The sequence below is a fragment of the Geotrypetes seraphini genome, chromosome 8 (genome assembly GCF_902459505.1).
Source record: "Geotrypetes seraphini chromosome 8, aGeoSer1.1, whole genome shotgun sequence".
NCBI lineage: Eukaryota > Metazoa > Chordata > Amphibia > Gymnophiona > Dermophiidae > Geotrypetes > Geotrypetes seraphini.
Window position 1 is genome coordinate 95,557,497 of NC_047091.1, and position 26,509 is coordinate 95,584,005.

Consider the following 26,509-nt stretch of genomic DNA (forward strand, 5'->3'; position numbering starts at 1 on the left):
ACGGCCCTCTCTTCCTGGCGGTGCACTGGCATATGCCCTAGAGCAGGGGTAGGCAATTCCGGTCCTCGAGAGCCGGAACCAGGTCAGGTTTTCAGGATATCCACAATAAATATGCATGAGATAGATTTGCATCTCAAGGAGACAGTGCATGCAAATCCATCTCATGACTCCCTGAAGGAAACAAGTGAAGGAGCTCTTTGTTATCACTCTGAGGACTGTGGTGGCAATGGATGTGCTGGAAAGAACTCCTGTGAGTGCATCAGTACCGATCCAATGAAGAAAATAAAGAGGTCCGGCACCGAAAGTGAGTGGATCTCGACTTATGATGTGGAGAATGAGATCCAGTACCATAGGATCTCGATGCTCATTTAGATCTCAATTTATGAGGAGAGCAAGATCTGGTACCACAGGGCTTAAATGTGCCATGCTCAGGCTGAGCTGGTACCAAGGCAGGCTGTGTGACCACCAGCGCCAATTACATTTGAAGCAGTATGGCAAGCTCCCATTGAAGTAAATCCTTAAGTTAGTCCTGTATGGATGGCACCGATACTGTTTGCTGCCCAGCTGGTACCTCTGGTGCAACACAGCATCTAGGTGTTGGTGATCTCAATGAAGAGGCACACCTCAGTGGTGACAGAACCTGGACTGATGGGGAGTGATGGCAGTAAAAAGAATAACATAGAAGCTGTTAATAGGGATTAATGAGAATTGCAGTCTGCCTGGGTTATGCTACTTGGGTGGTAATCTGAGGATCCCTATACCTAACATATACGAACTGCATTGCAAACAAGTGTGTGAATGTGGTTATAAGCACTGAATGTGTGGATTGTAGCCGGAATTCTGATGCCAATACCGAGTCTGAAATCGAGGGAGGCATTGATGCCGGTACCGCTGATGTAGTCTTGTCCTCTGAACACATGGACGTCAGTGGTTCTCCAAAAAGTTTCTCCTGCTGGGAATGCTTTTGCAGCGTAAGACAGCAGGTAAAAGAATCCACTTGATGTTTTGGCCCAAGACACTGAATGCCCCCACTTGTGCAAATCAGTGATAGGGATGGCCCAGTTACGAGTTCACTTCTTGAACCCACTAGAAGGCTTCGAAAATAAAGGAAAAATTTCAGTGGCTAAGTCAAACAACTCAATTTTAACAACCACTATAAAAGCACTCGACATGTTCGGTGCCCGGAGGCCGAGATGAGTCACTAGGTCCAAAATGAGGTGAAAAAGAAAGTCGAAAAAAAAAACTTGATGAAAAAATAAAATTACTAAGTATAATGTTTTGAAAATAAAAGAAATGAAATCTGAAGGCAAAATATATAAAAAATTTGAAGCAGGAAGGTAAACTCATTTGGACAAAGTCCAGATACAACTTCTTCACTCCGCAGAAAACAAAGAACTGAGGTATTGGCGAGTTAACGTCAGGTGGGAAGGCACTTGCACAAGCGCGATGTGGGCAGTCTCGAAGCTTCTTTAAAGCTTAAAGTGACAGTGCACTTTAGCAATGTTCTTACTGGGTTCTGTGGATGACGTCACCCACATATGAGAATATGCTGCCTGCTTCTCCTGGGATAAAATTAAGAACTAAACCTTCTTATACGAGTTTTCATAAATATCTGAAGACCTATTTGTTTGCAAGGTATCTCACTTATTCTAATATATGATCAGATTTTTAAAAAGTTTTTTGTATGTTTTTATTTCATAATGTAAACTTGTAATTTATGGGTATTGCCAGTTTTTGAATTTTTTTTTATAACTTAGTTTACAGTCAGGTTTTTGGATTTTATAATGTAGAACTGTACTTCCTGGATATAGCCAGATTTTTTAAATAGAAATTGCACTGAACTCTTACTAGGGCATATTAGTGATACATAAATATTTATGTTATGTTATTGTGGAGCATTCATGCCTTTGAGTCATTTTTATTCCACATTTGGAAATATGCAATGTGGCAGGGAGGACCTAACAGAAAAATATTCTGTACTCATCCTTTGAATAAATGAATACAAGAAATAGCTACTGACCTGGATTTCTACCCTCCCTTACAAAATGTTAAATTAGAAAAGGTTACACTTGATAGATCGCTAATCTTCTTTCAACTTTAACCAATCAGGTATCACAGGAACATAACCCACTGATATAGTAAATGAAGACACATAAGAACAAAACTAATCTAGCCACTGTTTTGTATTTAAAATTTATTACACTTCTCCCTCCGAACTCGAGGGTTTAGTACGCGCAAATTCGGTTATTCGCAATTTTTTGTCTCATAGTTTTTAAAGGCTGCCTCTGATCCATCCCTGCCTCCCGGACCTCCCCAGACCTTACCTGGTGGTCTCAAGGCAGCTATTTTTGTTGACGGCTCTGCATGGGGCAGGAGCATAGGAAGATCGTACCTGCCCCGCATCACCGCTAGACCACCAGGTATGGTCTGGGGAGATCTGGGACACAGAAAGGAGGCGGGGGTGGGTCAGAGTTGGCCCTAAAAGTTATTTGCAATTTTCCATATTCACGGGCCGACTCTGCCCCTAACCCTCACAAATTCGGAGGGAGAAGTGTACTTGCCTTTTCCAAATCTGAGCTCCAGAAGAATTACAAGCAGCTATTCCCCTTCCAAGAGGACCTACATTCACATTTAAGTTTTACCTGTGGCAACTGAGGGCAAAGTGACTTGTCAAGGTCAGAAGGAGCATCAGCAAAAGAAGCAGGATTTGAGCTCCGATTTTCCTGGTTCTCAGTATGCTGCTCTAACCACAATGCTACTCTTGCATGCCTGCCCAGATCATCTTTGGTACACTATCTACTACCATAAAGCAAACAGACATGCATATCAATATTGTGAGCTTGTTTTTCACCAGTTCATTAAAAACACATCTGTAAAGGTGAAACTTTATAAAACATAATGGCTACCTTTTTATCCTCCTGCCTCCTAGAATACCCATATTAAACATGTACCAAAACCCCCTCACCAACCCCCCCCCCCCCCAAAAAAAAAGGAAACAATTAAAATGTAAAGAAAAAAACCCGAGATCTTCTCTTTTACCCACTATAGTAAACTTACCCGCACTGCCCAATGTGGCTCTGTAGGAGGAGTGATTACTAATGGGTTGGTAGTGTCATGCTGAAAGAAAAAAAAGAGAAATTTAAAATCGATTTGAATATCTACAAAAATACTTTGCCCGAGTACACCCATGTGAATCATTGTACATTAAGTCAAATATAGAGCACTTTGTTAATATACGAGCCCATGGGAAACATATATATTTTTCAGCACATATAGTGGAAACAGCCATTTTTACAAAACACCTCACATTCAAAAGGCTTAAATGTGTAAGCTTCATATTTTGATAGTTACCTGTGTTAACTACCAATTTTTGAAAACTGCACATTCAAGGAGTCAATTTTGCAGCAGAGAATCTCGGAGAGAGCAAGACCAGAAGGCCTTGAACATGCGCAAATGCTCAAGGCCCAGTTCAGCCCATCACAGGCAAGAGGGAGGATCTCCGAAGCACCGCCCAGCCCAGCACAGCCAAGAAGGAGGATCTTCGGGCACCGGAAACGGCATGTCCTATGCGTTGGTGCTGGTGCTGGTGTCAAATCGGGGTAAGTGATGTTATTTCGGTGCTCAGGGGGATGTAGGATCGAGGGGGGGTGTGGACGGCGCGAGAGGGGGGGAATGCCGGATCACTGGGGGGATGCTGGATCGCGGGGAGTGGCGCTCATAAATCAAGTCAAATTCGGTTTCCGAGGCGCCGATTTTGCGAATGTTTTGCTCGTCTTGCAAAACACTCGCAAACCGGTGCACTCGCAAACCGAGATTTGACTGTATTTCCCTGTAACTTCATCGAGTGTCCCGTAGTCTTTGTAATTTTTGATGGAGTGAAAAATCGATCTACTTATAGCCATTGTACTCCACTCAGGATTTTGTAGACTTCAATCATATCTCCCCTCAGCTAGGCTTTAATGCTAAAAAATGTAAAGTAATGCACCTAGACAAAAAAAATCCACACAGAACTTACACACTAAATGGTGAAACCTTGTCCAGGACCACGGTGGAACGTGATTTAGGAGTGATCATTAGCGATGATATGAAGGCTGCCAATCAAGTAGAGAAGGCTTCGTCCGAGGCAAGACAAATGATGGGCTGCATCCGTAGGGGTTTTGTCAGCAGAAAACCTGAAGTCATAATGCCACTGTACAGATCCATGGTGAGACCTCATCTCGAGTATTGTGTTCAATTCTGGAGACCACACTACCGGAAAGATATGTTGAGAATTGAGTCGGTTCAGCGAATGGCTACCAGGATGGTCTTGGGGCTCAGGGATCTCACGTATGAAGAAAGGTTAAAAAAACTGTGGATGTACTCAATAGAGGAGCGAAGAGAGAGGGGGGACATGATTGAGACCTTTAATGTAATGTAATGTAATTTATTTCTTATATACCGCTACATCCGTTAGGTTCTAAGCGGTTTGAAGAAAATATACATTAAGATTATAAATGAGAAGTAAGAAGGTACTTAAAAATTCCCTTACTGTCCCGAAGGCTCACAATCTAACTAAAGTACCTGGAAATTAATAAAGAAGAGAAAATAAAGATGGTTGAAAAAAGAAAAATTCTATGTGAACTTATAGGATGGAAATTAAACTGACAGTGAAGAACTGTATGAAAAATACATATGGAATGCAGTTAGAGAGGGTAGGTTACAATCTATTGATGGTATTTGTTTAATTGGAAGGTGTTAAGGTGGGTAATTTGGGGGAAGGTTATCTGAAGGTAGGTGAATCTTCTGGAGGTAAAAGAGGAGGGGTTAAGATATTTGGATGAATTTTTTGAAAAGCAGGGTTTTGATTTCTTTTCTGAATGTTTTGAGGTTGTCTGATATTGTCATAAGATTGGAGATGGAATGGTTGATTTTTGCTGCTTGTGTTGCCAGAAGGTTGTCAAACATTTTCTTGCGATGTGTGCCTTTGAGTGGAGGGAAGGCGAAAGGGTTCGAGGTTCTTCTGTGTCTTGAGGTGGAGATTTGGTTTAAGCGGTTGTTTAGATAGGAGGGGGAAGAGCCGTGTAATGCTTTGAATATCAGGCAGTAGAATTTGAATTGGATTCGTGCTTGTATGGGTAGCCAGTGAGAGTCTAAGAAGGCAGTTGTTATGTGATCATATTTTTTGAGTGAGTAGATCAATCTGAGGGCGGTGTTTTGTATGGTCTGGAGTTGTTTTATCATAGTGGCTGGACAAGGAAGATATAGGGAGTTGCAATAATCCAGCAGACCTAAGACTAGGGATTGGACGATTAGTCTAAATTGTGCTTGGTCAAAGAATTTTCTGATTTTACGGAGATTTCTCATGGTTAGAAAAGCTTTCTGGGTTGTTTTGTTGATCTGGGGCTGCATTGTGCAACATCTGTCTATCGTAACTCCTAGGAGTTTTAGTTCGGGTTGTATTGGGTATTTGGTATTTTTGATTTTCAGTTCAGTGATGGTAGGAGTTTGGGCTTTTTCGAGCAAAAGGAATTTTGTTTTTTCAGAATTTAGTTTTAGTTTGTGATCCATCATCCATTTTTCTACTGTGTCTAAGGTTGTTTCTAGCTTTGTTGTGGTGGTGGTTTCTGATGGGTCGAAGGGGAGGATTATGGTGATGTCATCAGCATAGCTGAAAGATGTGACATCTAGGGTATCTAAAGTGGCTCCTAGGGAGGAGATAAAGAGGTTGAAGAGCGTAGGTGAGAGAGGTGATCCTTGTGGAACTCCGCAGGGATTTGTCCATGGTTCTGATTTTATATCATTGTATTTTACCCTGTAGGTTCTAGATTTGAGGAACCCCTGAAACCATTTGTAGACCTTGCCTGAGATTCCTATGGCGTCGAGAATTTGTAGTAGTAAGGTGTGGTCAACTAGGTCAAATGCTGCGGAGAGGTCTAATTGTATTAATATCATTTTTTTACCTTTAAGTATATCACGAGGCGTATAGAGGTGAAAGATGATATCTTCAGTCTTACAGGGCCCTCGGTAACCAGAGGACACTCGCTGAAAATCAGGGGAGGGAAATTTCAAGGTGATGCTAGGAAGTACTTCTTCACCGAAAGAGTGGTCGATCATTGGAACGAGCTGCCTCAGCAGGTGATTGAGGCCAACAGCATGTCAGATTTTAAGAGAAAATGGGATATTCATGTGGGATCTATAGGAGAGTAAGAATCAGGGAGTGGGTCATTGATATGGGCAGACTCGATGGGCTATGGCCCTTTTCTGCCGTCAATTTCTATGTTTCTATGTAAGAGCCCTAACCTTTTTAGTCTTTCTTCATACGAGAGGAGTTCCATCCGCTTTATCATCTTGGTTGCTCTTCTTTGAACCTTTTTTAGCACCACTATATCTTTCTTGAGATAAGGCGACCAGAATTGAACACAATACTCCAGATGACGTCGCACCATGGAGTGATACAGGGGCATTCTAACACTCTTAATCTTGTTAACCATCCCTTTTTTAAATAATTCCTAGCATCCTGTTTGCTTTTTTGGCCGCCGCCACACATTGGGCGGAAGATTTTATCGTATTGTCTACGATGACATCCAGATCATTTTCTTGGGCGCTATTCCCCAAGGTAGACCTAAAATCCGGTAACTGTGATTTGGGTTATTCTTCCCAATGTACATCACTTTGCATGGTACACTCCCACTTGGAATACTGCATCCAGCACTGATCGCTGTACTTGAAGGACACAGTACTACTCAAAAGGGTCCTGAGAAGAGAGACTAAAATAGTTAAGGGGCTGGAGGAGTTGTTGTACAGTGAGAGATTAGAGAAACTGGCCTCTTCTCCCTTGAAAAGAGGTAACTGAGAGGGGACATGATCGAAACGTTCAAGATAATGAAGGGAATAGACTTGGTAGATAAAGACAGGTTGTTCACCCTCTTCAAGGTAGGGAGAATGAGAGGGCATTCTCTAAAGTTAAAAGGGGATAGATTCTGTACAAACGTAAGGAAGTTCTTCTTCACCCAGAGAGCTCTTCCGGAAGCTGTTATAGCAGAAAACACCCTTCAGATATTCAAGTTAGACAACTTCCTGCTGAACCAGAACGTACGCAGGTTAGGCTAGACTCAGTTAGGGCACTGGTCTTTGACCTAAGGGCCGCCGCGGGAGCGGACTGCTGGGCACAATGGACCATTGGTCTGACCCAGCAGCGGCAATTCTTATGTTCTTATGTTCATTAAATTTCATCAATTTTTCACAATCCTTATGCGTTTTAACAACTTTGAACAGTTTAGTGTCATATGCAAATTTGTTTGGGTTGCTTCTTGATCCCAGCATATTAATATAAGTGATAGTTCAAGTGACTGACCAAAGATAATGAAGTTGTTTCAAGTTCTATTTTTGGGAAGTATGGCAATGGAATGTGTAGGTGATCAAGTATGCAAAGAGTGAAGAAGTGCCAGGCAGGTGTATGTGCTGTCCATGGATGTACTGTGGAAGGATGTAGCCTATGGTCAGAGGTTTTTAAGGGATAAGGGAGGTAATACAGAATGGTAGTGCTGATGTGGTTGGGATTAACAAATTGTGAAGGTGTGACAGGAAACTATTTAAAACCCTAAATGGAGACAGTCCTTCCTACCTGAACAACCGCCTCAACCAAGCATCCACACTCAGACACAGAAAAGCGCATTCCCCATTCATACCCCCTCCGATCAAAGAAGTAAAAAGATCAAAACTATACGACGGCCTCCTAGCCACTCAAGCTGCAAAACTGGATACCCGGATCTCCAACCTGCTGATGACCACCTCAGACTACAAGACATTTAGAAAAGAAATAAAAACTATACTTTTCAAGAAATTCCTAAATCAGCCCTAACTTCACGTACTATTAACAACGCTAAAATTGACAAAAATCTACCCTTACTACCCCGGCAATAACAATTATGCTACCAATGTAACCTCCATTTACACACTTCTTGTAAGCTGCATTAATCCTTGCCCCGAAAATGTCAAAAGATCTACTATTTACCACTCTAGTATATCATCCGTTCTGCCATTGTAACCCCCGTTTATAAATCTTTTGTAAACCGCCTTGAACCGCAAGGTAATGGCGGAATAGAAATCCCCAATGTAATGTAATGTAATGTAAGATAAATAAAATGAAAATGTCAAAATTAACTACTTGGTTTTTTGCTACAAGATCAACCAACAACTTGTCTGTTGGATTTTTGAGGCTAGTTGGCTTCGAAGTTGACTTCTTTTTTCTACTAATTAAGGGCCTTGTATTTGGGGGGAACTTCACCCTGTATGATGGGGTCCTCCACAAATAAGAATTTTTGAACAAATTTAATTCACTCTTTGTCTAGTTGGTAGAGAGAAAATGTGACGCAAAACCAAGGAGTTGAGCATCCACTTGTGTTGCCGAAGAAATCAGCTGAGGTTGTCGGTAGAGTATTTGTTGCTTTTTGAAAATAGACAAGGTTTAGAAATATGTTTCAAGCAACTGAGTAGTTCCAAATCCTCTTGGCCTTCTGACAGAAAAATAGAAAAAACTGATACTGTAATGCTTGATTATGCAATAGAATGCAAGTTGATTGCTCATGCATAGTAAGAGGAGTTGATTAAATATGCTGTAATAAGAAGACTTGAGAGCATTTCCAACTCACTTAAGTCTCAACATATGTATATAAACGTCTGCTCTTGGCAGAACAGGCATGTGTGTTAATACTGTCCATATGAGATTCCCAAGAATACTTGGAGGAGTATGTGGTCAGAATTGGCTGATCTGGAAGGCATCTGAAACAGCAGCCATTTGGAAAGACTGGACGAAGTCAACCCCCCCTACTTTTTTAGAAAACCTGTCAAAAATAAAATTTAATTACTAAACTTGAAAGATATAAACATAGAATAGAAAATAAAAGACGCAAAGCAGGAAGGCAACAAAAACTGAACGGAGTTCAGTGAAAACAAACTTCTTCACTACGCGGAAAATGAAAAACTGAGGGGCTCGGACTGGCATCGGATGGGAAGCCACTCACGCATATGCAGTGCGGGCAGTCACAAAATTTTTCAACTTAAAGTGACAGTTCACTTGTCAAACTATCCATACCATGCTCCATGGATGATGTCACCCATATGTAATAATATGCTGCCTGCTTGTCCTAGGACAGGGGTGCCCAAAAGGTCGATCGCAATCAACCGGTAGATCACGAAGGCAACGCAAGTCAATCGCGTTGCCTTCGCGTTCTACTTGCTTCCCCGCACAGAAGCGTCGGGCCGATCAGATTTCCTCTCCCCGACGTCAATTCTGACGTCGGAGAGGAAGTTCCGGGTCAGCCAATTGCTGCCTGGCTGGCCCGGAACTTCCTCTCTGACTTCAGAAATGACATCGGGGAGAGGAAATCTGGTTGGCCCAATGCTTCTGTGCGGGGAAGCAGGGAGAGCTTGGGGTGGCAGTGGTTTGGAAGCCTGTTCCCCGATGGCAGCAGCAGTGGTTTGGGAGCAGGCGGGGAGCAGGGAGATAGAAAAAAAGAAGGGGAACAGAAGACAGAAAGAAAGGGGGCATGGAGAAAGAAAGACAGAAAAAAAAGGAAGGGAGGGGCAGGGAGAAAGGAAGAAAAAGTTGGTGGAGGGAATGAGGTCTGGAAGCATACAGCAGGCTCAAAGAAGGGAAGAAATATTGGATGCACAGTCAGAAGAATAAAGTGCAACCAGAGACTCATGAAATCTCCAGACAACAAAGGTAGGAAAAATTATTTTATTTTCAATTTAGTGATCAAAATGTGTCCGTTTTGAGAATTTATATTTGCTGTCTATATTTTGCACTATGGCCCCCTTCTACTAAACCGCAATAGTGGTTTTTAGCGCAGGGAGCCTATGAGTATCGAGAGCAGTGCAGCTCCCTGCGCTAAAAAACCATTATCGCGGTTTAGTAAAAAGGGAGGGGGTATATTTATCTATTTTGTATAGTTGTTACAGAGGTGACATTGCATAAAGTCATCTGCCTTAACCTATTTGAAAACCCGAGGAATATAAATGATAATTAACATTTTCTCTGCATACAGTGTGCTTTTTTAAATTTTATTGTTGGCAGATCATTTTGACTTGGTCATTTTAAAAGTAGCTCGCAAGCCCAAAAAGTGTGGGCACCCCTGTCCTAGGATAACCAGTATTCATCAGTTTTTATGCTCATTCAGTTCTTCCTCTGCTTGTGGAAACAGCCAATTAGGATACCTTTTAGTGTTAATTCTAACAAGTCAGTACTGTTGACATCTTTTCTCTGGAGACTCATCTCATTATATGCCAATATGATCAACAGCTCAAGTAGTGAAAGCGATGTGTGTTTACCTTTACAAAAGGGAACTTGTTTAACCATAGCTATCTGCTTAAACTAAAATGTACTTACGAATTTGGGCGGCGGTACAGTCAAGCTTAGGCTGCTCAAGTTCACATCATGTCCATTCTGGGCACATGCTACTAGTCGCAAAGCCACATAAAACCCCTAAGAAATCAAACCACAAGATATTAAAACATAATAGTAAGCAATGCAGCAATTTGCAGACAATATGAGTTATCCGATTTAAAAAAAACAAGAAAAAAACCCCCAGTGATGAAGGACATGAAATAGAAACCCAAACTAGTCTATTGTGATTTTCAACTTCTATCTTTCATAACAGTTATCTGTTCCCTTCTCATCCCAGACCCATTTAACCTTAGTAGATCAAATTTGAAAGAGTAAGCAAAATCTTCAGTTGAGCTGCTTCTTATTCCAGATGTATCCACCTACATTCTGAAGAATGGAAGATTAGGTTCTTACCTTGCTAATCTTCTTTCTTGTAAACAGGAATATTGGTCTTGACCAATTTACCCTTTTTTACTGAGAAGTCTGTAGAGAGCCTAATATACATATTCTTCCGCTTCTCCTTCTCTCATTCTGGACTGTGCTAGATTTCCTCAGTCTATACCAAAGCAGTTAGTCAGTTGTAGAGTGGGTACAGAAAGAGAGAGAGGGAACACAGGGATTCTCCCCGAGACAACACAAGTCTGTTCTGCTCAACAAAAACAGAATTTAAAAATTTTGCAATACGTAACGAAGTGAAATGAAACTTGTGCAACCTGCATCAACAATTCGTAAAATACTCAATTTGCATTTGTTTATACTACTGTAATAAAATTTCTTTTCCTCCCTGACTGTAAAGGACAGTGGATGTGCGAGACAGAAAGCAGTCTAACAAACTGGCAGGGCGGGCATCAAGACTGATACTCCTGTTTACAAGAAAGCACAGTTACTTACCGTAACAGGTGTTATCCAGGGACAGCAGGCATATATTCTCACATGTGGGTGACGTCATCTACGGAGCCCCGATGCGGAAGCATTTTCAAGCAAACTTGATTGAAGATTTAAGTTTGCTCTGCTGTTCCACGCATGCGTGCCTTCCTGCTCCACTAGGGGGAGCATCCCCTCGTGGTCTCCAGTTCACTTAACTAGCAAAGAAGCCAACCTCAGGGAGGTGGGCGGGTTGTGAGAATATATGCCTGCTGTCCCTGGATAACACCTGTTACGGTAAGTAACTGTGCTTTATCCCAGGACAAGCAGGCATGATATTCTCACATGTGGGTGACCTCCAAGCTAACTGAAAAGGGATGGAGGGAAGTTGGCAATTTAAGCAAATAGATTTCGCAATACCGATTGGCCGAACCGGCCATCGCTTCTGGACAGTGAGTCCAGACAGTAGTGGGAGGTGAAAGTATGAACCGAAGACCACGTGGCAGCCTTGCAGATTTCCTCAATAGGTGTGGACCTGAGGAACGCTACGGAAAGATGATATCACGGAAAGGTGCCATCGCTCGGACCTTGTGTCCCGTTACTCGACCATGCAGCGCGAGACCAGCCTGAGCGTAGCAAAAGGTGATGCAATCGGCCAACCAGTTGGACAAGGTGCGCTTGGAAACTGGGTGGCCTAACCAGTTTGGGTCGAAGGACAAAAATAATTGTGGGACTTTCCGGTGTGGTTGAGTGCGTTGGAGGTAAAAGGCCAACGCTCTCTTACAGTCAAGAGTGTGAAGCGCCACCTCTCCGGGGTGAGAGTGGGGCTTGGGGAAAAACACGGGCAAGACGATGGACTGATTGAGGTGAAAATCAGACACTACTTTAGGCAGGAACTTTGGATGTGTGCGGAGTACTACCTTGTCATGGTGGAAAACAGTGAAGGGTGGGTCCGCTACCAGAGCCTGTAGCTCACTAACTCGCCGGGCGGAAGTGAATGCAAGCAGGAAAATCACCTTCCACGTGAGGAATTTAGGATGGCATTTGTCTAGGGGCTCAAATGGAGGTTTCATTAGTTGAGCCAGAACCACGTTAAGGTCCCAAATAGAGAATGACACGGTGACGGTTTACCCGCGGCCACCGCATTTAAGCCGCGGGTCACCGCCGAAAACGGGGAAGAAAACTAGCAGTCGCTGCGGTGACGGGGACAAGGCCATTCACCGACCGCGGAAACGGTGAACAGGTTTGTCCCCGCGGGCCAATGTACCCCCTTCTAGGAACCGCTATTTACCGCCCGACGCCCGATTCACCCCCCCAGCAGGACCGCTCGCACCCCCACCCCGAACGACCGCTCGCACGCGCTCCCACCCGCACCCGCGATCGGAGCAAGAGGGAGCCCAAGCCCTCTTGCCCGGCCGACTCCCCGACGTCCGATACATCCCCCCCCCGGCAGGACCACTCGCACCCCCACCCCGAAGGACCGCCGACTTCCCGACAATATCGGGCCAGAAGGGAGCCCAAACCCTCCTGGCCACGGCGACCCCCTAACCCCACCCCGCACTACATTACGGGCAGGAGGGATCCCAGGCCCTCCTGCCCTCGACGCAAACCCCCCCCCCCCCCACCGACCGCCCCCCCCAAGACCCTCCGACCGCCCCCCCAGCCGACCCGCGATCCCCCTGGCGACCCCCCCGACCCCCCCACCCCCCTTCCCCGTACCTTTGGTAGTTGGCCGGACAGACGGGAGCCAAACCCGCCTGTCCGGCAGGCAGCCAACGAAGGAATGAGGCTGGATTGGCCCATCCATCCTAAAGCTCCGCCTACTGGTGGGGCCTAAGGCGCGTGGGCCAATCAGAATAGGCCCTGGAGCCTTAGGTCCCACCTGGGGGCGCGGCCTGAGGCACATGAGCCCAACCCGACCATGTGCCTCAGGCCGCGCCCCCAGGTGGGACCTAAGGCTCCAGGGCCTATTCTGATTGGCCCACGCGCCTTAGGCCCCACCAGTAGGCGGAGCTTTAGGATGGATGGGCCAATCCGGCCTCATTCCTTCGTTGGCTGCCTGCCGGACAGGCGGGTTTGGCTCCCGTCTGTCCGGCCAACTACCAAAGGTACGGGGAAGGGGGGTGGGGGGGTCGTGGGGGTCGCCAGGGGGGTCGCGGGTCGGCGGGGGGGGGCGGTCGTTGGGGGGAGGGGGGTTTGCGTCGAGGGCAGGAGGGCCTGGGATCCCTCCTGCCCGTAATGTAGTGCGGGGTGGGGTTAGGGGGTCGCCGTGGCCAGGAGGATTTGGGCTCCCTCCTGGCCCGATATTGTTGGGGATTCGGCGGTCCTTCGGGGGGAGGGATGTATCGGACGTCGGGGGGGGGGGGGCATCAGGCTTTCAGGATGGGGACAGACCTTCAAGGGGGGACAGTGCAGGGAAGTCAGGGAATTTATATTAATTAATTTTTTCTCTGCGTGTTTTGTTTTTGTATAGTTATTAACTAATATTTAACTAAGTTTTAAAGTTTTAAAGAATGTTTCCTTTATAGGTAAATAAAGAAAAGTGAATGGGATTGCAGTGGCGGTGACGGGGCGGTGAATGGGGTGGCAGTGGCGGTGACGGGGCGGTGAAGAGGATGGTGAGACGGGGACGGGGCGGTGACGGGGATGGTGAGACGGGGACGGGGCGGTGACGGGGATGGTGAGACGGGGACGGGGCGGTGACGGGGACCAATTTTTTCACCGTGTCATTCTCTAGTCCCAAACCTCCGGAGGGGGTTTGAGAGGAGGGTGGATATTCAGAAGACCCTTCATGAAGCGAGAGACTAAGGGGTGGAGCGAGAGGGCTCTTCCTTCCAGGGGCTGATGAAAGGCCGCAATCGCACTGAGGTGTACTCGAATGGAGTTGGTCTTTAGGCCAGAGTGAGATAATTGAAGTAAATAGTCAAGGACCAGAGGGACGGGGACCGACACCGGGTCCTGGCTGTGAGAGGAGCACCAGGCTGAGAATCTGATCCACTTTTGAGAATAGCAGGTTCTCATCGAGGTCTTTCTAGAGGCCTCCAATATCTCCTTGACTGATTGAGACACGGGGAGAGAAGTCAGGGGGAAAGAAACCAAGCATTCAGATGAAGAGATTGAAGATTGGGATGTAACAGCGAACCCTGACTCTGTGATAGTAGAGAGAGAAACCGAGGCAGAGGCAGTGGATCTTTGACACTGAGTTGAAGTAGAAGGGAAAACCAAGGCTGGTGTGGCCAGCGAGGAGCAATCAGGATCAGGGTGGCTTTCACCGTTTTCAGGTGGACCAGCGTCCGCAGGATCAGAGGGAACGGCAGAAACGCGTATAGAAATCTTCCCTCCCAGTTGAGGAAGAAGGCGTCGGCCTCGAGTCGGTCCGGGGAGTGTATCCGGGAGCAGAAGAGGGGCAGTTTGTGATTGTGGGGGGATGCGAACAGATCTATTTGCGGCGTCCCCCACTTTTCGAACACCTGTCGTAGGGTCTGAGAGTGCAGTGACCACTCGTGTGGCTGGAGGAGGTGGCTGAGTCTGTCCGCCAGACAGTTTTGTTATCCTTGTATGTACACCGCTCGAAGGAAGATGTTGTTGGATATTGCACATTTCCAGAGGCGCATGGCTTCCCGACAGAGGGGCCAAGACCCTGTCCCCCCTTGTTTGTTTATGTAGTACATTGCTACCTGGTTGTCGGTTCGGATGAGAACCACCCGGTCGTGAAGCAGATGTTGAAAAGCTACAGCTGCGAAATAGATGGCCCGGAGTTCTAGCACGTTGATGTGACAGCGGCGGTCTTCTGCTGACCACATCCCCTGAGTGCGGAGGCCGTCCAGGTGGGCTCCCCAAGCGTACTCCGACGAGTCTGTGGTGAGTACCTTGCTGTGAGGAGGGGTGAGGAAGAGCAAGCCTTTGGAAAGATTTGAAGAGTCGGCCCACCAGCGGAGCGATCGTTGCAAGGAAAGAGTCACTGTCACGGGACGATCGATCGGGTCCCGGTCTTGATGCCATTGAGAGGCCAGGGTCCATTGAGGGATTCTCAGATGGAGACGGGCGAAGGGTGTGACATGGACGGTGGAGGCCATGTGATCCAGGAGAGTCATCATCTGTTGAGCTGATACCGAGGTCAGCAGTGAGATCCTTCGGCTCAGACTTACTAACGCCTCTAGACGCGGAGGGGGGGAGGAAGGAACGGAGGTGAACCGTGTCCAGCGTGGCCCCGATGAATTGTAGGGACTGCGAGGGCCGTAGTTGGGATTTTGGGAAGTTTATCTCGAACCCCAGACTCTGTAGGTAGATAATAGTCTGTTGGGTCGCTGAGATAACCCCTTCCCTGGACGGGGCTTTGACCAGCCAGTCGTCCAGGTAGGGGAAAACCTGAAGACCCTGGGAGCGTAAGGTAGCTGCGACCACCACGAGGCACTTGGTGAAGACCCGAGGTGACGATGCCAGGCCGAAGGGGAGGACTCGGTATTGCAGGTGCAGGTCTCCCACCTGAAAACGCAAGAACTTGCGGGGAGCGGGGTGCACTGGAACATGTGTGTACGCCTCCTTCAGATCGAGGGAGCAGAGCCAGTCGCCCTCGTCGATCAGGGGTTAGAGGGTTGGCAGGGAAAGCATCCGAAATTTTTCCCGTACCAGAAATTTGTTGAGGCGTCTCAAGTCTAGTATTGGGCGAAGGTCTCACGTTTTTTTCGGTACCAGGAAGTAACGGGAGTAGAAGCCCTTCCCCCGTTGGCCGGGGGGAACCTCCTCCACTGCTCTCAGGTGAAGCAGATCTTGAGCTTCGGAGAGGAATAGGGGTAGCTGCAGCCGGTTGGGAGGGCAATTCCTTGGGGGGTTGTCTGGAGGAATGGCCCGAAAGTTGAGAGAGTATCCTGATGAGATCACACCAAGGACCCATGCGTCCGACGTGACTTGTTCCCAGCGAGGGTAAAAGACCTTGAGGCGACCCCCGATGGGAAGGAGGCCTGGGACTACGGCAGAGGGGGCCCGCCCCCATCTGCGTGTCCCGTCAAAAGGACGGGGACGGTTTGGTAGTCACGGGCGGTTGGGACTTGGGCGGGGCCCAATGGTGGGCTTGCGGGCGCCTGGGCGGAGGCCGCGAGAAGGCAGGAGTGGATTTTTGTGGGTAACGGCGTGGGGAGGCCCTGAACGGCCTGGACGTGGATGGTTTTGGCTTTTGCCGCACGAGGCAAACGAGCGTTCGTGTTCGGAGAGGCGTTTTGTAGCCGCCTCGATAGTGTCATCGAACAGTTCTTTACCCACGCAGGAGAGGTTAGCCAGCCGGTCCTGTAAGTTGAGGTCCATGTCGACCAGGCGCAACCAAGCTAGTCGGCGCATGGCGATAGCAAAGGCTGCCTCTCTGGAGGAGAGTTCGAAGCCATCGTAGGCCGCGTGGAATAGATGGAGGCGTAGGTTGGAGAGGGACTCTGCAAGCAGGCTAAACGCTCCTTGGCGGGAGGCCGGTAAGTCAGTCTCAAAGGCTCTCAGTAGTCCAATGAGATGTTTGAGATAGGATGTGAAGGTGAAAGTGTAGCTTTGCACCCTAGAGGCCATCATGGCATTTTGATATAGTCTCCTGCCGAACTTGTCTAGGGTTCGGCCTTCTCGGCCTGGGAGGACCGCCGCTGAGACCCTGGAGGGGTGAGCCTTCTTCAAGGAGGATTCTACCAACAGCGACTGGTGGGAGAGCTGCGGTTGTTCAAATCCCGGGAAGGGTACTGTACGGTACTTAGCCTCCATTTTGGAGGGTACTGCTGTGACCATATAGGGGGTCTCGAGGTTTCTGAAGAAAGCCTGTTGGAGTACCGGGTTAGGCGGTAAGCGAAGGGACTCTCTGGGCAGTGATGGCATATCCAGCTCCGCTAGGTACTCTTTAGAGTATCTGGAGTCGGACTGGAGGTCTAAGTCCAAAGCGTGGCCCATGTCCTGGACAAAGCGAGAGAAGGATGGGCGGGATGTTCCCGAGGCCCCTTGCGGGGTCGGTGAACGAGACCTCCGCTGGGTGGAGAAGGATGGGGAGGCTTCCCTCGAGTATCGAGGCTCCTGCTCCGATCCACGCTCCGAGACCGGGGAAGCACTGTGAAAGTGTTCCGGGGTCGTGGATCTCCGCCGTCTCGAGGAGCCCCTCGGAGACGATGCTGGGGTTCGGGGTACCGATCGATGACGAATCGGTGACCTCGACCCGGATTCCCTCGGTGAAAGTCTGAAACCTCGGATCGGAGCCCCGGTCCGAGGGGGAGTTCGGAGGATGCGCGGGTTGGAGAGTGATAGTTCCGTCACCCTCAGCGGTCCCGTACGAGGTGTAGATGAACGGCCTCGTAGAGTGGGGGAACCTCGGGCCTTCTTGGAGGTACCGCGGTTCGAGGTTTCTGTCGTTTTAGCACGACGTTTTGCCCCGCGGCGGTCTGTGGAGGGAGAGCACCTCGGGTGTCTCGGCGAGGAGTCCGAGGAGGATGGGATGCGGCGAAGCTTGCGCGCTTTTCCTCGAGGTGGCTCGACGCGAGGCTCAGGCTGGTCTGGCACATGCGGGGTCGAGGTCGAGGCCGGTTGTAGATGGGCCATTGCAGCGGACAGCTCCGATGAAATCATCGCTCGGAGTAGGTCCTGGAAAACGGGCACGGACAGCATCGAGGGCATGTCCACTGCCTCGATGCGCTCCACCAGGGGCGACCTCGTATCAGAGTATTCCCGTGTGGTGGAGGCACGGCCCGAAGGCTTGGAAGGCTTCGCCGGGGCTGTGAGCATGGGACTTCCGCCATACGTCGCCGGTGTCCCCGAGGCTGGCTTCTTCGTTGTTGTGGAACCTGAAGAGGGAAGAGGGGACTTACCCGGAGCCGAGGCTTTCTGTTGTCCCGAGGACTTTGGATTCGAGTCTCGAGGCGATGCCGAGGTATTCGGGGCCGAGGCCGGGGCCGACCTCGAGGCCGAGGTAGAGGGTTGGTCGGCGGCGAAGAGATCCGCCATGCGGGCTTTTCTTCGGCGGAGGGCCCGGTTCTGGAAAGTAGCACACTGGGGGCAGGAGTCGGTTGGATGAGCGGCCCCCAGGCAGAGGATGCACCGGCGATGCGGGTTTGTGATGGAAAGAAGCCGCTCGCACCGGGTGCACTTTTTAAAGCCGGTCAAAGGCCGGGACATAGAATCAAAAGTGGCCGCGGCTCGAGTAGCCACGCAGCCATGGGGACCCGGAAGCCTCCGGGTCAGTTCAAAAACGAAGCAGGAACAAGTTGAACAAGAAAAAAAATTCGCGCACAGCGACTTAATCGAGAAAAAAATAAGAAAATCGCGGTGCTAGAAGGCAGTTGGGGCAGAGCCTGAAAAAACACGACTTCTAGGCTCAGCGGAAAATTTTGAACTGGAGACCACGAGGGGATGCGCCCCCCTAGTGGAGCAGGAAGGCACGCATGCGTGGAGCAGCAGAGCAAACTTAAATCTTCAATCAAGTTTGCTTGAAAATGCTTCCGCATCGGGGCTCCGTAGATGACGTCACCCACATGTGAGAATATCATGTCTGCTTGTCCTGGGATAAAGAAATTAGCAAAGGTAAGACCCTAACCTTCCATTCAAGTGCAACAGGAATATCAGTCTTGACCAACAGGATGTACCAAAGCAGTCCCCAGAGAGAGACAAGTGAGCCTGCTGCCAGCACTATAGAACCAAACTCTGCAGCCCTTCTGGCTGCTACATCCACCATATAAAACTTGGTAAAAGTGTGGAGGTGAGACCATGGTGCCTGCCCTACAAATTTCTTCAAGTGGGACAGCTCTAGCCTCCGCCTAGGATGATGCTACCCCTCTGATGAAATGTGTCTTTACTCCCACGGGAGATTGTTTTCTGTTCATGAATACATCTTGAAATAATCGACTTTGCTACCGACTGTCCCCATCATGCTGCACCCAGGAGTACAAAGAGATGATCTGATAGGCGAAACTCGTTCGTCACCTCTAGTGAAGAACTCTTCAGATGTCCAGGCATTTCAGGATCTTGTCTTCCTCCTTTGCTACAGAGGGCAAAAAGGCTGAGAGATGCACTTCTTGGTTTATGTGAAAACTAGAAACTACCTTTGGTAAGAAGGTAGCATTCGAAGCAATTGCCCTTTAAAGAGCAGTTTAATCAATGTCGCCTTAGAGGCTGAATCTCCCACCCATTGCCTGATCCAGAGCTGCAGGTGGAGATAGCATATGCCAAGACCTTATGCAAGACACTAAAAAGATCATATAGGGCACCTGCTACATAATCAACCCTTGCCAGAAGGAACTGGGGGGGGGGAGGGGGGAGACGGGTGTCACTGATGTCATCCCAATCTCCCACCAGGCTGAACTTTGAATGGCATGCTTGGACAAATGATGTCGCTGCTGCCACTTTTAGGACTAGTACCTACAGCCTCAAATTATCTCTTAATGACAAAGTCCAGTCTGCGGTCCTGGGAGTCCTTCAGAACCACACCACCTTCATTGGGAAGGGAGGTACATTTAGTAATTTGCGCCACTAGGGAATCCACCTTTGGTGTATTAAACAGCTGCTGAAACTCAGCATCCATTGAGTAGAGCTTTGTCTTAGACTTGGCTACCTTTAAGGGCCCCTCAGGGACCTTCCAGTGGTTAGTTAGCATCCTGGTAATGTCTGGATATGAGGGAAAGAAGTCACCTGTGCCTTTGTGCTGCTCATGAGTGAACACTGTGTAGCTGAGGTCTGGGATGGCTCCAGCTTTAATTCCTGGAGGGATCCGGTAATAACTCCCTGCAGAGTGGATGGCTTGAACAGCCTGTGTACCATCAGATCCTCTCCAAGCAGGGCTGCCATCTGATCAACGTCTAGCCCATCAAACTGAGATGCTGAATATCCAAGCATAGAGGACCCTGACTGAAAGCAGAGGCATGGACTCAGAACCATCTTCGTCTGACTCTTGCACTGCCTGGATCCCCAACACGTGCATGGCTTTGACTAAGGGACCCCATGCCCTTCAAGAGAAGTCCAGACGCTACTCACCAAGACCCCCGAGGGGCCAGGCCAGCTTCTGTAGCTTAAAAAAGTTTCATACAGTATATGTATAAATTCAGAAGCGAAGCACTGCCCAGGTTGCCTGGAAGGACCTTCAACTGTGCCTTCTAGGATTTGTCCACCGGAATGCGGCTGTGCTTTGCCGGGGATGCACTCTCTCCATTTTCCAGCTCCAGTCAAAATTTCTGGCCCAGGAAACATTCCATATGGGCTCCAATTCCCCCAGAGGCTTGAGAAGGGATGAAGCCCAAAGCTCCTGCCCCCCCTCATGTGCCACACTGCACTTGGAACAAAGAACCCCCAGATAAGCATCCACCACAAATCTAGTATGAATCCAAAAGATCTCCACCTGAGGAGTCCATTTATGCCCTTTTTAATAAAAAACGAGTGGTTCTAAAGAAGATGGAGGCTTTAAAAATCAAATCAGGAAATCTAAGATAATTGCCATTAAGTGATTTTAGTGCCTAAAATGGCATGTAGAGGCAAAATGAAACAAAAAAATTCAGGGAAGGGGTTTTTGGAGGTGGGGGACCCTGTTCCTAGCCTCAGAAAACTCTAAAATTAATTTTTGAGTACCCCCCTCAATTTTTTTCATAGGCTCTAAAAGCCTTACTCAGTGTGCTATGCTGGATGCTAGAAGCTAGAAGTGATTCATAGAGAACTTCTAGTCAAGACGTATGAGACGATTTCTGCCTCAGACAAGCCTAACAAAGGGAACCTGGCTTGTTTCTTCAGACTACCATCAAGTCTCCCTCAGACCTCCACCAGATCCTGCACAACATTGGGGGGGAGGAATGCAGTCAGCCCCGAATCTGGTACAAACCCGCCATAGAATCCACACAGCCTGTACTCAAGCCCACTGCGGACGAAACTTGGGGTAAGCCTGTTCCCAAGGGTCCCTGAGCCTCTGGACTGTTAATGCAAGCCAGCCACACAGGAATCATTCAAAGCATGTACTTGTGGGCTACAGACCTCTGCCTTGAAAGTCTGTATCTTCTCACAGCCAGAGATGTCTTGGGGGAACTAAGAGCCTCTGCAGAACCAAAAGCCTCGATTACGGGAACCCCCCCCCAAAAAAAAAAAAAAATAAAGAAATTAAATGCAAGCAGAATAGACACACTCCTACAAATTTGCTATAGAGAGTAAGACTGAGGAAATCCAGGACAGCTCAGAGAGAGAGTAGGAGGAGCAGAAGAATATATAAACTAGGTTCTCTACAGACTTAGCAGTAGAGAATGATACGGGGCCAAAATTTTCCCTGTCCCCATGAGTTTTGTCGCTGTCCATATCCCTGTTCCATTCCTGCAAGCTCTACCTTAACCGCACAAGCCTTTAACACTTATGATTTTAAAGTGTTTGAGGCTTGTGCAGATGAGGATGGAGCTTGCAGGAATAGAACTCTCCTGGAAAGGAAAATGAGTTCCTACAGCGACAGGGAAAAATTTTTTCACTGTGTCATTCTCTACTTCGCAGTAAAAGAGGGTAAATACCCACTAGACAAGACTGATATTCCTGTTACACTAGAATATTCCTTGTGATAGCCTGTTTAGGGGGTATCACGAGCCCTGCTGTGTACAGTTATGTCATTTGAAAAGTTAGGAGAAGCATTTCTAACACAATGGAAAGGAAACAGCATCAATTACTCAACAAAAACACAAAAAGGAAAATAAGATTATATCTTGGGGGAAGGGCTCTGTGTTTGGAATAGGGAAACGTATTCACCTACTCCTCCCATTAACCTACAGTACAATTATTTTATGAAGGTCATCCTTGTTATGAAAAAAGCAAACAATGCAGGTATAAATACTGTAGAAGTATACAAGGAAGGGAGAGAGAGAGACTTGGAAGTTGATAATTACCTTCTTTTGCTCTTTACAATATATATAGTATATTATATAAAAATATGAAATGTATACTGCCTGGATCCTTGGCCTGAGGTCAAAGTCTTTTTTTATTTATTTATTTATAAATTTTTAAGTTACATATCAAGTAGACACTTGACAGAAAGTGAGTTAGTAGGATATGACCTATATCCAATATAAATCATAATCAGACCAAATTAAACAAAATGCATAAAATAAAATTCTTTCAATTAACCCAAATCAAGTCCTCAAAATTTAGATCCAAGACTGCATTTAAGCGAGCAAAAAAGGAATAATATAAGAAGATAAATTACAAACAGAACTGAGGTATGGGCAGTTTATATAAATTATAGAGCTGTTGGTTTCTCTTTATCCAGTTGAGACATAGCCAGAAAAGCAGTTAGCTGTTGAGGTTCAAAAAAACCATATTTAACTGAGCAATAGCAAATAATACACTTGCAAGAATGTCTCAGGTAAAACGTCGCTCCCAGTAAAGTGACTCCAGGTTTCAATAATAGGAATTCTCTACGTCGCTTTTGAGTTTCTCTAGAAAGATCAGGAAACATTTGTATTTTACAACCAAGCAACTCTTTCTGTCTGTTTTTAAAGAAAAGTCTCAATAACTATATTTTATCTATTGCAAAAGCTACAGTCAAAATCATTGTAGAAGGTACAACTGTTTCTCTATCTGATGTTTCTAAAATTTCAGAAACATTCAATGGTGCCTTGTTCAGTGTTTTAGACTGCAATTGAGCCCCATCTTTATTTGGCAGGTAATACACTTGAACAAATGGTGGTAAAGTTTTTTCTGAAACTTGCAAAATTTCTATCAGGTATCTCCTAAGCATTTCCTTAGGAGTAACCGTAGTTAATCTGGGGAAGTTGATTAATCTCAAATTATTATTCCGAGAGTTATTTTCAAGTGTTTACAATTTCTTCCTAAGATTGATATTATCTTTAATTAAGGACTCCTGTACTTGTTTAGTCATAAGAATATCTTGGTCAAGCTTTTGAATCGAAGCCTTAGAAACAGTCAAATCCGCGGTCAAATCTTTCAGCTCTCTAGAGTGTTGGATCAATTTTCCCTCAATGTATTGGAAATTGTGACTAATAGTTTTAGTAAAATTTGCAATCAGATCCCATAATGAGTCTAAAGTCACTTGTGCTGGTTTCTCCCATATTGGAAAACTTTGCTGGGTGTAAAAATGCTCACCATCAGAAGAAGAAAGGCTTTACTGGTTAAGTTCTGGCTGGAATCCTTCACCTCCAGTTGCTTGTCTACCCCGACTTCTTCTGCAGTTACTCCATGGTCAGAGAGCACAGCTTCCTCAGTCTCCAGCGATGTTCCTGCTGCCTCAGGGGAAAGTATCTCCCCCATCTCCGGGGTTTCCTCTACCGTGGAGAACTGGTAGACCAAGGTCGTGGAGGTGGATCTCTCAAGTCGGGACAAGGTAGTCTCTAGCCCAGGAGAGACAAACCCAATGTTGCTCCCTTCAAGTGCTCTCAGCGGGCTTGCTCCCGACACAGGCAAAACTGCCTCCTGCAACCGCCGCAACATCTCGTTGACTCTGCCGAAGGAGGGTACTTCAGAGCCTCGTGAGGCACCAGCCGCACTCCTGCCCCTTCTCTTCAGAATCCCAAAGGTAAATTAGGCCGCAAAGCCGACTAAGCAGGAAAAAAAAAAATTTGAATGGAGCGGGCAGATGCGTCACTCTCAGAGCGTCTGTACTGCGGCCATCTTGGATCCCTGAGGTCAAAGTCTTACCAGCCAATGAGCTCTTAAACTGATTGCCAAACACCAGGCAGCCACACTGGTATGCCAGCAGCTTAAATTTCCAGTTTTTCTCTTTTACTATTACTGAAAGAAGTACGGTACTTCCTCCACACTTTAGAAATCATCTGGCAAAGGAGGGAGCGAGAACTCACACACAAACAGAGGTAAACAGAGTAGCTATTTTTTAAGCTATGGTGATTTCTTTTAGAAATACTATGATCCTCTTTCCGATTATTCATGGAGATAAATGCAGTATGCTTTTTTCTGATAACATGTTTAGTGTTATCAGACAAATTTATTTTCACTTATAATGTGCACTCAGATATATATAGATATATAGATATACCTGTTTGTCCAAGTACCCTCTTCCTTCTGGATCTGCCAAATCCCATACCTGCAAGAAACAGAAACAATACTGAAATCTAATGATGAATATCCTAAAAGACTCTAAAGGGAAAGTGTTTCAGTATTATTTTAAAGTGCTCCATCTTATTACATATCATTTTTTTTTTTTTTTTGCCCCTAGATACTGGCTATGATGTTATGGTCCTATGTATCAGGAAAAGGCGCTTAACGGATTATTCTATATATACAGTATGTGGTGTTCTTGTCTTATGATATTGCAAAGAGTTCACATACTTGTTAATATCTGACATGTTTTTTAGTTTTCTTTCAATTTCTGTTTCGTAGTTGTATTGCGTGTTGCTTGATATATCAAAGGGTATGCTGGCTTCTTTGCTTACCTAGTAATGTTATGTTTCATTTGTGTTTTATGTTTTATAAGCTTGTATTATTATGATATCATTTTATTTTATCTTGAGATATATATATATGTCAATATGTCAGAGGCAGGTGTAGCTTTCATTAAAAAAAATAAATATATATATATGTATATATTTATTTTTATTTTTTTTTTAATGAAAGCTACACCTGCCTCTGACATATTGATCATTCCTTTTTAGCTCTTTTCTGCCTCTTTCTTACCCTTCTCCATTTCTAAAAGCCATATCATATTCAGTAGGCAGAATTTAAACAATAATGAAACATAAAACAAGAAATAATGTTGCCAAAATAGGGAACCACAAGTTCAAGGCACCCAGATTTCCATGGATACATTAGTGAATTGGTGATTAATAATTTTGGGGATGGAGATCCGTCTTCTTCAAATAATTTTCATTCACGACATTTCACTGTTATTTTTGACACATCAGTACTTGAAATAGTCTTCACTGAAAAGGGATGAAATGAACTATAAACATTTCCAGGTCCAGACATAATAATGACTGCAACAATCCACAACAATCCCCCACCCTTTTATCAAGCCACGCTGTCGAGCAGCGCAAGCTAAATGCCGAGCCACCCATTCTAATCCTTTTTTATTTTTTAATTGAAATTTGTAAACGTATCCAAAGTATACAGGATATGGGAATTTATACAAAAAATATATAAATATCATTTTCTTAATACAACTTAAATCAGTCGTAGAAAATCAGAAATCCCATCAAGCCCACATCATTGAGGAGAAAGAATTGCATTACATAACAACATAAAATTTTAATAATCAATAAGGGATGACCCCCATTCTAATCCTATGAGCGGTTCAGCATTTGGCTTCTATTGCATAGCAGCACAGCTTGATAAAAGGGGTACTCCTGGTGGAATTCTTAAAAAAAAAATTAAAAATTCTGTGACAAAAATTTGTATTTATTTATTTATTTATTTATAATCAAAGCAGAGTACAGTATAACACAATAAAATTAACATACTATACAAAAATGACAGCATAAAACATAAAAATGTCCCCTATCATGAATCAAATCCATAAAAATCAACATTGTCATACAATCATCAGCTCATCTTTTCCATAACAAGTAGCAGTATAGTTCTGCAGTAACTACAATCTCGGAGGCAAAACAGGTGATGCTGCAACAGGTTTTTTTTAACAAATTCTAGAAAACTCTTCACGTTTGTCAAAATTTAACAATATGTTGCTAATTATCATCCATAATCCATTTGAAACATTTAAACTAAAATGTTTTTCTTCTACCTTTGTTGTCTGCTTTACTTTTTCCATCATGTCGGTTCCAGTTTCTCTTGTCTGCTTTCCTGTCGTTTGCTAATCTCCTTCAAGCAGCTGTTATCAATTTGTATTTTCTTCTGTCTCCTATCTATTCCCTCACTACACCTGCCTCTGACATATTGATCATTCCGTTTTAGCTCTTTTCTGCCTCTTTCTTACCCTTCTCCTCTTTTTCACTTTTCAGCTAACTATCAAATTTCCATCTTTTCTTTCATTCCCTATTTCATTCCTTCAACAGCCCACCTTTCAACAGCCCCCTTTCATCTACAACGTACTCTCATTACCATATTTCTACCCTCTGTAATATCTATCCTTTCATCCATTTCCTTGCCACCCTCTCCTCCTCCTCCTCCTTAGGGTTCTACCATTCTCAGAATCGGGAAGTGCTAGGGAGGTAAAATTCTTAGATGTCCTAAATAACTGCTTCTTGGAGCAAATGGTCCAGAAACTGACAAGAGGGGGAGCTATTTTAAATTTGGTCTTAATGGAATGCAAGGCACAGTGCAGGAGTTAACTGTGTTGGGTTCGCTGGGAAACAGTGATCATAACGTGATCAAATTTGAGCTACC

The 26,509-nt window shown here is 45.9% G+C and overlaps 1 protein-coding gene across 12 annotated transcripts in view; it reads right to left on the reverse strand.

The window, feature by feature from the left end:
- EPS15L1 (epidermal growth factor receptor pathway substrate 15 like 1) overlaps nt 1-26,509 on the reverse strand; it is a 395,592-nt gene that overhangs the window by 286,571 nt on the left and 82,512 nt on the right. For 11 of the 12 annotated variants that reach the window (XM_033956496.1, XM_033956490.1, XM_033956493.1 and 8 more), the window contains 3 exons: nt 24,207-24,254; nt 10,370-10,465; nt 3,058-3,117 (listed from right to left, as the gene is read on the reverse strand). In XM_033956496.1, the coding sequence (XP_033812387.1) occupies nt 3,058-3,117; nt 10,370-10,465; nt 24,207-24,254 (204 nt within the window). Of the gene's footprint in view, nt 1-3,057; nt 3,118-10,369; nt 10,466-24,206; nt 24,255-26,509 lie in introns of those variants that run through there. The other variant, XM_033956495.1, reaches the window with a different exon arrangement.